This window comes from Solea solea, chromosome 16 (assembly GCF_958295425.1).
Source record: "Solea solea chromosome 16, fSolSol10.1, whole genome shotgun sequence".
Lineage (NCBI taxonomy): Eukaryota > Metazoa > Chordata > Actinopteri > Pleuronectiformes > Soleidae > Solea > Solea solea.
Window position 1 is genome coordinate 16117840 of NC_081149.1, and position 15103 is coordinate 16132942.

At 40.1% G+C, this 15103-nt stretch overlaps 2 protein-coding genes across 2 annotated transcripts; one reads left to right on the forward strand and one right to left on the reverse strand.

Annotated features, from left to right (window-relative positions):
- Nucleotides 1–578: 578 nt before the first annotated feature.
- LOC131475944 (hydroxyacylglutathione hydrolase, mitochondrial-like) lies at nt 579–6127 on the reverse strand. Its single transcript, XM_058654341.1, has 9 exons — nt 5967–6127; nt 4938–5116; nt 4273–4337; nt 3840–3957; nt 3643–3751; nt 2809–2912; nt 2473–2574; nt 2295–2374; nt 579–2182 (listed from the first exon to the last, which is right to left on the reverse strand). Exons 1-9 carry the CDS (start codon nt 6031–6033, stop codon nt 2083–2085), a joined length of 924 nt encoding a protein of 307 aa, XP_058510324.1. The 5' UTR covers nt 6034–6127; the 3' UTR covers nt 579–2082.
- Nucleotides 6128–6354: 227 nt separating this feature from the next.
- On the forward strand, nt 6355–7497 carry fahd1 (fumarylacetoacetate hydrolase domain containing 1). Its single transcript, XM_058654342.1, has one exon. It carries the CDS (start codon nt 6446–6448, stop codon nt 7106–7108), a length of 663 nt encoding a protein of 220 aa, XP_058510325.1. The 5' UTR covers nt 6355–6445; the 3' UTR covers nt 7109–7497.
- Nucleotides 7498–15103: the final 7606 nt, after the last annotated feature.

The following is a 15103-nucleotide window of genomic DNA, read 5'->3' on the forward strand; positions in this document are numbered from 1 at the left end:
ACCACTGATTTAAAGGTTTCAAATCAGGAGCAAATTGACTTTGCTCCTCTTAAGTACTGATGACACTATTGTTTAACAATTAATACATAAGGGTCTTTAAAATAATGTTTAATTTCAGCCTAAAAAACGGTCAATACCATCGTTATTATGGATATTTCAAGCTTTTAATCTGATTGATGTCCTCTAGGTTTATCATGGGTAGACTGGGGTAAGTGCACTACATACATGAGATGGAGTTAGGGGCCATGGAACATGTCCCTGGTTACGCTCTGTGCCCAGACATGACAGCGAGGGACATCCAGGAACATGTGCAAGTCCAAGGGTCAAAGCTTTTCACACACTGTGAAAACCTGACCCGGGCGACATCAAGCTGTGACTGAAGGTCAACGAGCAGCTGCGGCAAAGTGGCTGCACCTTCTACACACTTACAGTGTGGGTAGTCTACTCAATTTCTGTCAAAAACATTCCTCCAAAATGCTGCACAGTGGACGTTTAAGTCCAAATCCAGTCTGATGCCTCCACTGAGAGCAGAACTGACATACAAAAAAAAACAGTCTACATTAAACAAAAAAACACAATTAGCAGTATTTCAACAAATTTACTGATTGAGTAAGACATAAGTGAATGAACTGCATACATTATTTAGAAGTGAGGATTCTGAACATTGGATTTTTCAAACTGACAGCTGTGAATAGCATTAAGAAATAACTAGACCATAAGTACTGTACCTGTGCTTTCATATTTACAACATTATCATAGCAATATTATACCATACCAGAATCAATATAGCAACATTTCAGCATTAAAAGCTAAATTAAGTTGGTCTTTTATAAATCCAAACATTGTCAATGCTCAAACACAAGTCATTTGTGGACACTACAAGAACGTCTTGTAATCATCTCGACGTGGCACGAAGTTGACCTCCCTTTTTGATGTTTAACTACTGCACTCAGGCCTTCGCTTAATGTGAAATGGAATTCCCACCATCTTAGGCAAGAGTAACACATTTTACCTGTGTTATGAACATGAGTATGTTTATATTATAGTAATACATGGATTTATTACATATGTGTTCCAATTAAACGAGCAAAACCTTTCTGTGGTTAATGAGAATCCCGTTCGTCATTGAATCAGTAGCAACTGGACTACTAGATTTCCTGAAGATGTTTCACCTCTTTCAGACTTTTTCAGGTCTGAAAGTTTGAGGTGAAACTCAGCAATTTAACTTCTGTGCAATGTGGGCAATGCTCATTGTAACTTGAATGTGTCCTAACAACAGTCGCTAGGCTGATTCAAGGTGGAACAGAACAACTTTGAGAACTACAATCGTTGGGGAGTTCCAGGTTCCAGGAGGTCTCATGGCATGCCTGTGGTCGTGAGGCTAAATTAGACAAGTTGTTTGTGGCGTATTTCCACCGGCTCGGTACCACTTAGAAGTTGAGGTGATGTTATGTGTGACAGACTGGTCGCCAGACTGCCGGCCACTGATTGGTCAGAGTGCCGTCACAGGAAGAGACGCCCGACACAAGAATCAAGCTGAACAAGGCCGAACTGTATATCAGTTAAAAAGACTTCCTAAATTAAAATGTGTGCAATCCTAAACACGTGGGTTAATCGCCAACAATTACCAGGGAAAGTTATAAAATCTTAATATTTAACAGAGGAGTCTGGTGTATTTAGGTGTAAGTAGCACTGCTGAAGTAGTTCAACTGCAATGGAAATATAAAAATAAATGAATAAAAGAAAGAGTGCCCTGTTTTGTTTCAACGTCAACAAGACTAAATTTTATACATCAATATATTACAAAATAATATTAGATACGTATATTCTAAAAAAAAAAAAAAAAAAAAAAAAAAAATGAAGAAATTAAAAAAATTGTTGCCAATTTTAAGCATTGAATTTATGGCCATATATTCCTTAACGCTGCCAAACAAAAGAAATACAAAAACAACAACAACCAGAACACATTAGTGCTGAACAGAGAGGTCAAAACCTTGTTCCTTAACTGAAAGTGAATACAGGATTTGCAGATACTTTCTTGAGTATTGTCATAACTTGCAGTCAGCATGAAAGAATTGGGAGTCACTCTTTGGGCACACGAAAGCCATCTTTTTCTTTGCGGAGACTTCTCATGGTCTCGATTGGCTCGGTCTGCTTTACATGTTCTTGGACAGACTTCTCTCTAAATAAACATGAGAAAATAAGAGTCAGTGAGGAGGGAACATTAAGTGTAATTGGCTCTAAACCAACTACAAACTTCAGAAATAAGTAGGGGTTAATCAGGTTGTACACACTTTACTCGCATGAAGGGGTTAAAGGTGAATTCATCTGCCAAAGTGGACGGAACAGTAGGTTCTCCATTGCTGCTTTTCTCCTATAAACACCATGCACACACACACACTTGCATATTAATCTTATTTGTATTAATCATCATATTAATCATCGGAGTGAGGCAATGACTGAATTAAATACCTTTGCCCATGCTAGCTTCTTCTGAATGACTTCATTGTCTGGTTCCACATGACGAGCAAACTTCAGATTGCTGACCGTGTACTCATGACCGCAGTACACACGCTTCAACGGATAAACAAACAAAACAAACAACACAGTTAGTCAGTCAAACCCAACAGCTTCATTATATTTTTTTCTCAGACTATTGCACTTTTAAATCCACGGTTTCACTAATAAATCACTAGTCATAAGAGTCACTAACGTATCAAGTGTTGTGCTAGCATTTCTTATTATTACCGTGTACACTGACATCTATGGATGGAGTACATATATAATTGTAATGTATAGCAGATTTACTGTTTCAGGAGGCAGGCGTCCCAGAGTTTCTATCAGGGCTCTGTACATCTGCTCTGCTGTGCCCTCGAAGAATTTACCACAACCCGCCACAAACAGTGTGTCCCCTGCAGACAGAACAACAACAACACACAAAAACAAAGAGATGGTGGAGTTTGACTTTTGCAAGGAGATAAACAGTCGTACAGAAACATAGCGAGTTACTAATAACAGAGCACAGTACACACAGTGTATAGAGTATATATTAAACCAACAATATGGATTTTACAACGGTAGCTCAGCGATAGAGCGAGACGTCTTTCAGCTTGAATTTGTGGGTTTGATTCCTGGCTCTGCTGGTCTACATGCCAATGTATGTGAATGGGTTTGAAAGTTCAGTGATTAAAAAAAGCGCTGCACATACAGTAGATGCACTGTATTAAAGTGTGAGTGAATGGCAAAACTGCAGTGTAAAGCAGCTGAAAGTGCTGAGGTCATCACAACAATGTGCCATGTCACATGTCTGCTCAAAAATGTATTTATTAAGAAACAAAACAGATAACAGAATGGATTTCTTGCACTCGATTTATCACACTGCATTGCTTAAGATATTTATTATACATAAACAAGAAATGTTGTTATTGGACCTGTTAGTCAGCCACCCCCAAAACTCCTCCTATCTGTGTAGATCGCACTTTAAACGTCGCACATGACTAAGGATTGAAATGTCACAGAGGCTGCATACAGTAAATTGTGATTGGTCAATGTGCTCTTGATTAAATGCTTTAATCTGTTATGCTGTAATGCTATTTACTTGTTCCAATCATGTGTTCTAAAGGTCAATGTGATTGGACATACCTGTGAAAACAGCTGGTGGTTCACTGCAATTCTCTTTTGTCACATAGTAGCAGATGTGACCTGTCGTGTGACATGGTGTAAAAAGGCATTTGACATTGAGTGATCCAACCTGGGAAAAGAATGACACCAAGTGAGGAAAGCACCAGTCATCCGTGACTTGCATTTGAATCATGGGATACGTGACTTGGTGGTCTTACTTTGAAACTGTGGGAATGAGAGACTTTCTTTGTGAGAGCATCAACTCGGTCATCTCCTCCATAGACTCTAAGTCCTGGCATTAGCCTCACCATCTTCTCATTTCCCCCAGCATGATCCCTAAGGAGAGAAAAGGATGTGTTTATTTATCTGAATATGTTCAACCCGGAGTAACTGAACTTGCCACACGCCACAGAAGCTTACTGACAATTGAAGCAGTCACTTTGATAGAAGGTGAAAGATTTTCAGGGATCTACAACCAAGCCTAGTCACTGGTGATTTACTAAGATTACTCATACTTGAATGAATGAAAATCAATGTATTGTTACACATTTTCAAGCATGTTTAGTTGATGGGTTAGCCCATTTGTCTAGAACAGTACTATGACTATAGTAACCAGTGTATTAATAAAATGAAACACAACATGTAACATACCAGTGGTGATGAGTAGTCAAAACTGTAGTGAGTTTTACGCCATGTTTTCTAACAGCCTCCACAACCTGTTGAAGGAAGAAATACAACTTAGTGAAACTTTGCAGTGTTTAGTTGATTGATCTATGTCATGGACATTAATTACTGATCATCAGTGGCGTGCAGAGACATTTCGAGGGGCAGGGGTGAACATTAAAAGGGCACCTATTGGGCACCAGTGGGGCTTTTACCACTAGTGTATAATTTCCCACATTCTCACACATCTATGTATACCTATACAGGGACATCCTTTACAGCATGGCATCACTTTCTATCACAAAGATCGAAAGGAAACTAAGTTACAAGGGCATCTTATAGGACACTGCATCACTTTTCTCTACAAGAAAGACACTCCTTTAGAAACAATACATTTTTTTTTATTTATATTTTTGCTTAGAGGCCACAAATGAATGGCAGCCAGTAAGGCATTTCCTAATGCTTTTAACGCTCTAGAGCGTTCGTCTTGTGACTTAATGGGGCACTTTCGCTTATTACATACACACAAGTTCCAGACTGTTATTATATCATTATTATTGTTATATTAAGTAATATCATGGACAACCACACATGTACAAAAGCTTCACAGTGGTGTATACTGTACTACAGCATGAATATTGAATGTAAAAAACCTTTATTGGCTCGACGGGGTCAACAACAGCTGCTTCTCTGGAGTCCGCATCGATCAGCAGGTACATGTAGTTGTCACTGAGAGCTGGTACAAGTTCAATCCTCATGTTTGCTTGTTCCACCAGGGAAGACTTCCTCACTGCGATGTGAAGGAGAGCAGTTTCCTGGACGCCCACTGGTGCTACACGAGTTAATATGTGAGAGATACAAAGGTTAGTGACATGACAAGAAGAATTATTAGAATTTGTCATTTTTGAACACACACCCATTAGTGAGAATGAGCGTGTACTACACTATCAGTAGTGAACACACACACAAGCCGGGAGCAATGGGGGATTGGTTGCCTTGCTCAGGGGCGTTGTACCAGCGACCTTCCGGTTACAAGCCCAATTCCTTTCCTCTTCGCCATGAGCTACTTCTAAGTCATGTAACTCTTTGTATTTGAGGCCAATAACTAATTAACCAACAGATGATTCATCGCTAACTATTTTGATGATGCATTCAGTTGTTTTGCTTTGTTTGAAAAATAAATAAATAAATACAAACACGTCCTCTGATATCTTTAGTTTGTTAGTTAGATTCTTAAATATTAATACTTTGAGGAATATTTATTTGTTTTTCAGAAGGTTCTCATTGTCTAGACTGACATTTAATGAACCAAACAACGTACAATTAAATCGTATAATTAGGAACATAATCAACCTATGATTCGATTATTAAAATAACGATTATTCGCAAGCCTATCAGCGTGCTCTCACATGACACGACAAGTTGTTTATTTACTCAACAACAAACCACGTTAGCTTGGATGCTAACTGAACAAACGAAATGTGTCACCTTGCAGTTAACGCACTGGTCTGGACTGACATGGCTGCACCAGCAGCAGCTACAGGGATTATGTAAGTGTAGGAGGAGGATTCTGCTGAGCTCATCTCACAACGAACACGAGAGGTAAACATGACACTCTGACAGGCTAACATGCTAGCTGGTGTGGAAGAATGGAAGAAAGAGAAAAAGGAAGCTTGACGTACCAGATTTGAGGAAAGTAGCAGCTCTTGTTAGAGTGCAGGCACTCAGTGCCAGTGACTTCAATAACATAACAGCATCAGGAACCTTATCACATTCCCATAAACCAGAAAAGTTTGGTTCCGTTTTTAGTTCCGCCTCCTCTTCTCAACCCCACAGGCTCGACCAATCAAACGTGGGGGAGTTGATCGCGAATCGGCGATTAACTTCGTGATATACTCATTCTAACGCACACATTATTCTAAACGTTTGTATATATATATATTTAGTTGTTGTTGTTGTTGTTGTTGTTTTAAAATATTTTGATACCAGTAAACTCAGCTACATGCTATTATGGTTGTGATTATTTTGTGTTAAAAATAGTACATGTCGCTCCTGGCTTGCCGTAGGTGTAAACTCAAGGTTCCTGGGTGTAGGTTAAAGTTTAGTCCACAATCTGGTGCGGACTGCTTCAGAGCGGCTCAAACTTCCATATTCCTCCACAATGACAGCACGGAACATATCTCGGTTCTGGGAGTGGGGCAGGAAGATTATTTGTGTCGGGAGAAACTACGCGGATCACGCCAAAGAGCTGAAAAATGCGATTCCCACAGAGCCGATCCTGTTCCTGAAGCCTCCTTCTGCGTATGTGACAGAAGGCTCCCCGATCCTGGTCCCCATGTACACCAGCGACCTGCACCATGAGGTGGAGTTAGGGGTGGTGATCGGGAAAGGGGGCACAGCCATCCCCCAGTCCGTCGCCATGGAGCATGTCGCTGGTTACGCTCTGTGCCTGGACATGACAGCGAGGGACATCCAGGACGTGTGCAAGTCCAAGGGTCTCCCCTGGACCATGGCCAAAGCTTTCAACACCTCCTGCCCCGTCAGCGAGTTCATCCCCAGGGAGCGCATCCCTGACCCTGGCAACGTGAAGCTGTGGCTGAGAGTCAACGACCAGCTGCGGCAAAGCGGCTGCACCTCTGACATGATTTTCTCCATTCCGTATCTCATCAGCTACATCAGTGACTTCATCACATTGGAGGAGGGAGATCTCATACTGACCGGCACTCCTAAAGGGGTTTCCGCCGTGCAGGAGCACGACGAGCTGCGGGCTGGGATCGAGGATGTTGTTACCATGAGCTTCAGAGTAGACAGACAAGAGCAGTAGTGGAAATAATAATAAAAAAAGGCATTCAGACCACAGACAAGTCTGTGCAGGTTTTCAGTCATTCCGGTCATTCTGTCTTCAGTGCTTTAGTTAAAGGTAAATGCACTTGTTTTAGTGAAGTTGAATTTTTAAATATTAAGTGACGTTGCCTTCATATCGCTCCTGAAGATGCAAAGATAAAGGAGGGATCCAAACTTGAATCTTAATTATTTTAAACGTGTCTCTGTGTGGAACAGCAGGTGGCAGCGCAGTACCACCAACACCCCACGAATCCCACACTCATTGTTCTGAGTTTAATCAGCAACGCCAATGTCCTTCATGTTGAAGATCTGTGTTACTGTAATTCAAAAACACTTTCAAAACTCACTCAAATAAAAAATTCAATCATATGTCGTAGTGCATTTCCCAAACCTTTTTTATACGGTGATCCACTTTTTTAAAATGTCAAACCACTGCAATCTAAGAGCACATTTTTGTGTAATGTAACATTTCTCTAGTGCCTTTAAAATATTATTTTGAGTCAGTAAACCAAAAGAGAACATGTTTTATAAATGAATCACAACTTTATGCATGTGTTATTGTACACATATACACACACAAGTATTTTCTTTAGCTGAACCTTTTTTAATGAGCCAATCTATATTTTGTTGTTGTTGTTGATGCACAATATTGGACTTTTTGCCAATATCTGACATGTTGATATATTGGAAGTGCTTTGGCCGATAACCGAGAAAATACCGATATATTTACGTTTTTCCCTGTGCCCAACTGCAGGGATCATTTAGTCTTTTCTGTCGTGAAATTAACCTAATATTTTACTTACTCATGTTGTAGAAGATGTAGATATAAATGTACTTCATTGAGTATATAAAAATATAATAGTTGTAGAGGGCACCAGCATAGAAGTCAAGAAGGTATCCTATTGAGACCACTGTTGTGGTCATTATCCAAAATCCAACAATGCATTTTAAAGCCAATATTTCTATCCGATAATATTGTGCGTCCCTATTTTTTAGCAGTAACAGTATAGCATTTCATTAGTCATGGTAGAGCTAATTTTAATCACTTTATTTGCTGTACAAATGGAGCCTGTACGTACTTTGTGAAAGTGCAAAAAAGTACTGACATATGCATTATTATCAATCTGTAGCCTTTATCCAAAATGCCTATTAAGCCTACTAAGTCTCGCTTTGGAAGGCTTGGTATTATATATCACACTTTAGTAATGTTATTCAGCAGCTTAAAGGCACATTTATCTTCTGACATAGAAGTTAAAAAGTAACAAAGAACTTCACAATTGGATTCAAGTGAACGTGTAATGTGTCCTTGTGAAATGTAATTGAGAGGAGATTCAAGTCAGCCCTCAATGGGAAATCCTGTGTACCTTAAACCACCACAAAATTGCACTTAATGAATGATAATGCCCTAATAATGATAATGAGATAATGCCTCCACTTACTGTAAGAATGACTGTGTTTTTCTATATATCTGCTACAATCCAATTCCCACACTTACATTTCCTGCAGTTATTTGAACAGCACGGTCTGAATTAATGTGGTGTATCCTTTACATGATTGATGGTTATGTAGTTTATCCCAGTCAGATGAGTTCAAATAGTCATATTAGTGAGGGAGGCTGATGGTTTGGCACCGGCTCTCCGCGGTTCCTGTTAAATTGCTGCTGTTTGTTGGTTTACCCGAGGTATGTTTTTGTTTGTTTGTTTTGTTTTTGTTTCCCCAAAAACTCTGATAAGGTTACGTTATATTACCTCCGCCAAGGAGGCATGTTTTTTCTGGGGGCGTAGGTTATTGCTTACATTCTGGTGGTGAGTCGGAGAACAGATTTTGAATTTTTTTAATAATCATTAACCTTCTAAGCTAAGAGGGGGTGTGACGCTGAGCTGCCTTGGTGGAGGTTTGTGCTCTCTAAATGCATTCTCTGGCTTAATAACTAGAACCCTTCAGTATACATTGTGATGTACTGTATGACAGGAAACAGCAAGTAAATGTGGCCTAGGGACAATTTTCTTTGTAAGCAATTGAATATTGGGCCAGAACGTCGTATCTTCATCACGGAAAATGCCTTAAAACAGTCTTTAGTCAGAAAAAAAATCCACACTTGATGCCTTAAACTTATAATAATGTGGATGTTGTCTTTAATCACCAGTTTGTGATGAAGATATACAGTATGTGTGTGAGATACGTACTTGTACTGTTAATATTTGTTGTGCATCATTTCACTTGTAAGAATTACTGCTTCTTCTTTGAGCCTAACATATGACAGACATTTACTCCCCAAACCTGGCTGTCCATGACAATAGCAGTGTTTTTATTTTTATTTTTAGTTTGAGTTAACTGTCAATTCGAGCAACAGAATCTATTTGAATCAGTTCATATTTTTTCAGAATAAAAGCTCTGAACAGATTTGTTAAATCATCTGCCGGGCCAGATACTGACTGTGGTTCATATATACCCTCCAATGTTATGAATTCTGTTCATCCAGAATCATTTTGACTGGTATCACTTCGTCCATGTTTCGTCTGGCCTGTTCAACATCTGTTCCAGGTTCAATTACAATGTTCCCACAAGCTTCCTTGTTTTTTAAGATCAATCACAGCCTCCGCCAACCTGTCCCTGGCCAGACTGCTGTAACCGGAGTCTGTGCACATCATCTTTCCACTCCTGCAGGGCACGTTATCTCCCAGCCTTCGCACCACCTAAGCCCTGACCCTCAGGGAACTCCGGGGCCTATGTGTCCATCATTACAGCACTTAAAAAAGATTCAATTAGATTTGGGGGTTCTGAGAAATGCATAGTTGCGACCTGTTTTCTCTCTCTGTGTTAGGACAGTGTTGGAGGAGTGCAGCATACAGCCAGTGCTCACAGGTGTTGTGTTTTATGAGATATGAATCATACCGTTCATTGTCCCCATGCGACTGAAGGCATTATACCCTTACAGAGCTGAACAATGGCTTCAAAGCTCGAGCTCAGCTCTGGTTTTGCGTTCACCACGTGAAGCTATGTTGTCATGGAACAGAAGCCCCGAGAAGGTATATTTGATGCTTTCAAGGCAGAGCAAGGGGATTATGAGGAGGAGACCAAAGTCCTGTGATCTAACACACACACACACACACACACACACACACAATGATGATGTAATTTGTGACATGAATTCAAGCCAGGTGGTAACTGAGCCAAAGCCTGGAGACTGGAGAGAATCTTCTTAGAGAGAACACTCCCAAAAATTGGGAAAACAAAGAAAATTCACACATCTGCTGTCAGATGTGTGGATGTACTGTATATTCTGATTATTGTCACAAATGCCTATGTGTGTAAGTGTGTATTTTTGTGGTGCCCATACAATAAACACTCACCGGTCACTTTATTAGGTACATAAGACACCTAATAAAAAAAGCAGGAGCGGTCTTCTGCATCATGCTTTGGTCATGACCTGTGGTTATTTGGGTTACTGTTGCCTTTTATCATTTCAAACCAGTGTGGCCATTTCCTCAGAACTCCGTCAACAAGGCCTTTTTCACCCAAAGAACTTCCAACATTCTGTTTTTGTTTTTTTTTTGTACTATTTTGCAAATGTGAAAATCCCAGCTGTTTCTGAAATTGACAACAACAACCATGCTACGTTCAAAGTCACTCAAACCACCGTTCTTCCTTGTTCTTACGCTCACTTTGAACTTCAGCAGATCGCGTTGACCATGTGCACGTGCTTATACACATTGAGTTGCTACCATGTGATTGGCTCATTACATATTTGCATTAACAAGCAGTTGAACAGCTGTACCTGTAGTCACTGGTGAGCGTTTATGCCTGTGGGCTATTGATTGCAGGGTTTATTTAAATAACACATTTAAAAATGTGCTTAAAATAGAGTAGAAATACGGTAAAATGCAATAATAAAGCAAAATCTGGAGACTGATATGATGCAAGAAAAACACATTTGCTATATATTGACATAATACAATATTTCTTGTTTTACAGAAACTGTTACCATGTGACATGGTAATCATGGACGTGTTATAACATCAGTAAACAGCCATCAGCAGGATATTACAGAGGGATCTTTCCAGAGCCATAGGTGATTGGGTCAAATCTCTCAGGTTCACAAGAAAATGACTTGTACTGAAACACAGGCTTGAACATGTTGCACATGGATCGTGAAGGGAAGCAGTCAAGCCATGAAGATCCATTTAATGATATTGAAATCACACAAACATGCATGTTTTTAACTTATGACAAAAGACGCGTGTGTGCATGGTGCACCAGTAGCCCACTTCTGAGAAAAGAATCCACCGTCACACGTTTCCGTCGGAAGGACTGAGTCACAGTGGATGCATATGACATCAGCAGGCATGCACCACATGGTCAGTAGATTGATCGGTTTTAACTTCTCTGGAAAGGCAGAGGGACTGTGGCATGCATAGGTCTCGTCTTCTCATCGTGCGTCCCACATTTTTGCATGCGACCACTGACCAGTAGTCCTGCTTGCTACTGTAGCAGTTAATACATCTATCCAGACATTTTTGGGATTACTCAAGCACAAATATAGTTTCTTTATAAGCCAAATGATGACAAAGTGATGTGAAAAGTCTCTTTCATTCATTCAGATTAACTTCACGTAGTGAGTTAACGTTTGGCTCAAAGTTGCAGATGCTATTGTACCATGGACCATAGAGTCACGGGTATAGCAATTAAACAGCATTTGATTCAAGCAGTCTTCGTCTTAAATGTGTTTATACTGTATTTAGTCAGGAAATGGTGAAGGGGGGTGGGGGTTGGGACGCAGGTGCGGACCCAGGGGTGTCTCAAATTTATCCCAGAGTCCACAAAGTCGAAATAGCGATAGATTGGAAAGGGGAGAAAAAAAAGGCAACAAAACAGTATAGAGCCACTACAGGCTTCCTTAACACCAAGCGGCTGACTCAAAACCAGAATTGTCCAGGAGACCCAGAAAACACGAAATGAAAGGCAAAGACTTGCCCGGGAGACCTTTGAAAACCCAAAAGGCTGAAGTCACAACAAACTCTCCAGCACCACAAGTTATACACTGGGAAACGGGCAATTGACATCAAACACACACAAAGGTCTGAGTTGGTGTTTATAGATACACCGACAACTTACGCAGCCACAGGGCGAACATCTCACTACCTCTGAAGGTGAGACGATGAGTCAGCACAGAGCACTGGAGACTCAGGGTATATGAACACTCCCCACACCTGGGCTTAATCAACGCCAATCGGTGCCACACACACCTGATTGCAGTGAGTTGATTCTCCCACCACTCTCACAGAGCGGGAAGACTCAGTGCCCTCCCAGTATTTCTCCAAGCCAGAGTCTACAAAGGTTAACAGGTTTCCAGAGGAGTTTTGTTCCTTGGGTTTTCTTTGTCTCTTTGTGGCCCTGTGATGGTCTGGCAAAGTACAAATACTTTTTTACTGTACTAAGTACAAAATTCATGAATCTGCACTTCACGTTGTTATTTACGTTTCCTAAATAAATTGTGTACTTTTACTCCAATACATGTCCTCTAACAATCGTTGATAGTTTACTACCAAATAAAATCAGAAGAAGAAGAGTTGGTAATATCTGTATTTATATAGCGCTTTTCTAGTCTTGACGAGCTGCTTTACACTATAGTTTTGACATTCACCCATTCACACGCTTCAACATGGGGTTACGTTTCTTGTGAAAGTCATTTTCTGCTACGATACTTGTACTTTTACTCAAGTATCCCTTTACTTTACTTTATGCAAGACTGGCAACAGAGTAGTTCCCGCCTTTACCCATTGTCAGCTGGGATTGGGACCTCATTTGTAGGATAAAATGGTAGAAGATGGATGGATGGATTGATGGATGTTTGTGAAAAACCCTTTTAATCCATTTGGAAGCATTGTCTCAAGTTTTCCAATCAAGGCCCGATCATCCTACCATGGTCCGGTTCTCTGTGGACTACAATGGCAGCCGAGGTATGTGCTGAAATGTGTCTGGAAAAAACGTGGTTGTGAAATCCTATTGTAAAAGATCTAATCGCCATATCCCTCAAAAGTTCCCCAATTTGTGCTGAGCTACCATGATCATTTGTACATCTCTCAACCCCAAACTACTCTCTCATCAATTAAAGATGGAGTCACAATTTAACAAGACATTGTGGGGCCCAAACCACAGAGAAGAGAGAAAATCCCCGAGCATTTCTTCCTTGAATTGAAGGAGACTGCGGTACGGGTGGAAAATGTGTGGAGTCCTTAGTATGAACCATCTTCATTTGTGGCTGCTCAAAGGAAAACCACGTTTACACTGTAATCCTACGTTTTTTATCTGCTATGTAGAAATCAACCCTCTTTTCCTTTAGCCCTTAGAGCGGTTCATCCTTCCCTGCGGGTGTTTCTAATTAGTCTGACATGTGCCCATTATTCCCGAATAAGAATCACCACACAAAATACACATCCCTCATCACGTCTCGTTTCAAATAGTCTCAGTGGCCTGTTAACTCAGTCCATATTGGGTAATTTCCATTCATACAAACAAATCCACTATGGCAAGAATTGATGGCACGCATTAAAGGGTGGGATTAAATACTTGGAAGCCTGATGCCAGTGAGAGCTAAACAAATCCCCGTCCCCCAGGAGAGCGGAAGATTTGGAGTTGTTATTTATTGTCTGTGTCTTTAAGTTGTTTTTTTATGGGCAATTTTACATTCTAGTTCACTTAGAGAAAGACACCGTGTATTATCTTGCGATCATCTGGATTTGGCACCACTCTGAAATCTCTTTTTTTTGATGTTAAATGAATGTGTTCAGGCGTTTGGCTCCGTGTTATTACTGCAATCTTTTTTTCATTATGAGCAGCACAAGATGTTAAATCTGACACTGATTATAGTCAGCGTAGTATAGAATGCAATTATTGTGTGAATGTAACCACACATTGTACAATAGTGTATCATTCGGTCATCATGTCATGATTAATTACAAATGTTCTTCTGATTTGTGGGAGCGAGGAAAAAAAACAAAACAGATTATGTGGTTAATAAGGATCCTCTGGACATTTTTAGATAATTCAAAATATATTAAATAATAATTTATGTTTAACGTAGGTTTGAATTGCCACTAACGCTACTGCCACTTCTCTCTTTGTGTGTTGTCTTGTAGCGAAAAGTCCAGTGTCAGAAACTACACCACGTGTTAATGTGGATTATTTGGAAGATTTAAATGTTATATGTGTAGCCTATGTTGCTGAGCCCCCATAATGGACTGATAATAACAATGTAAAACAGTCAGACACTCTTTTTTTTACTGAATCACATCAGATCATGAATTTTGTGAATTGCCATACACCTAAAATGGCGACGACAGGGTCATAAAACATGACTAAATGCTGGTGTTGTCCACATGAGCGGAGGCTGACTGTTCATTAGCTCATACTGTACAGAGGCAATATTTTTGCTTAGATCTCAGAGTTGGACCAAGTTATGGTTGAGTACATTTGCAGCAGATCTTCATGTTCCACTCTTAGACTACGTATTGTCAATAATTCACCTCATTTGGATTTCTCACATCATTACCACTGTTAGGCCAGAACGGTAGATTATACTAAACCTCCTGCTGATTTAATGAAAATTAATAAATGGGCCAGTCGTGCAAATACTCACGGTAACATCTTTGCCAGCTGTTGGGCTGGCACGGCCGACACACGGAGTAATAAAACTTGGCAGAAATGAAGTGAGCTAAGCACGTTTAAATTTTAGTGAGGCCCACTAAAAATTAATGCCAGACATATAAAAAAAAAAGAGGGGGATATGACTTAAATACTGACTGGAATCAGAAGAGCCCGGGGTGTGTGTGCATGCGAACAAGCACAAATAAAAGTTATTTTTACGCTCACAAACCACTCACATTTACACAAACAAAGCTCAGTCTTCATAGATTAGATCGACGATAGATCACCGATTACAGGCATATTTCTATACAGTGTTGAACATCTGCAT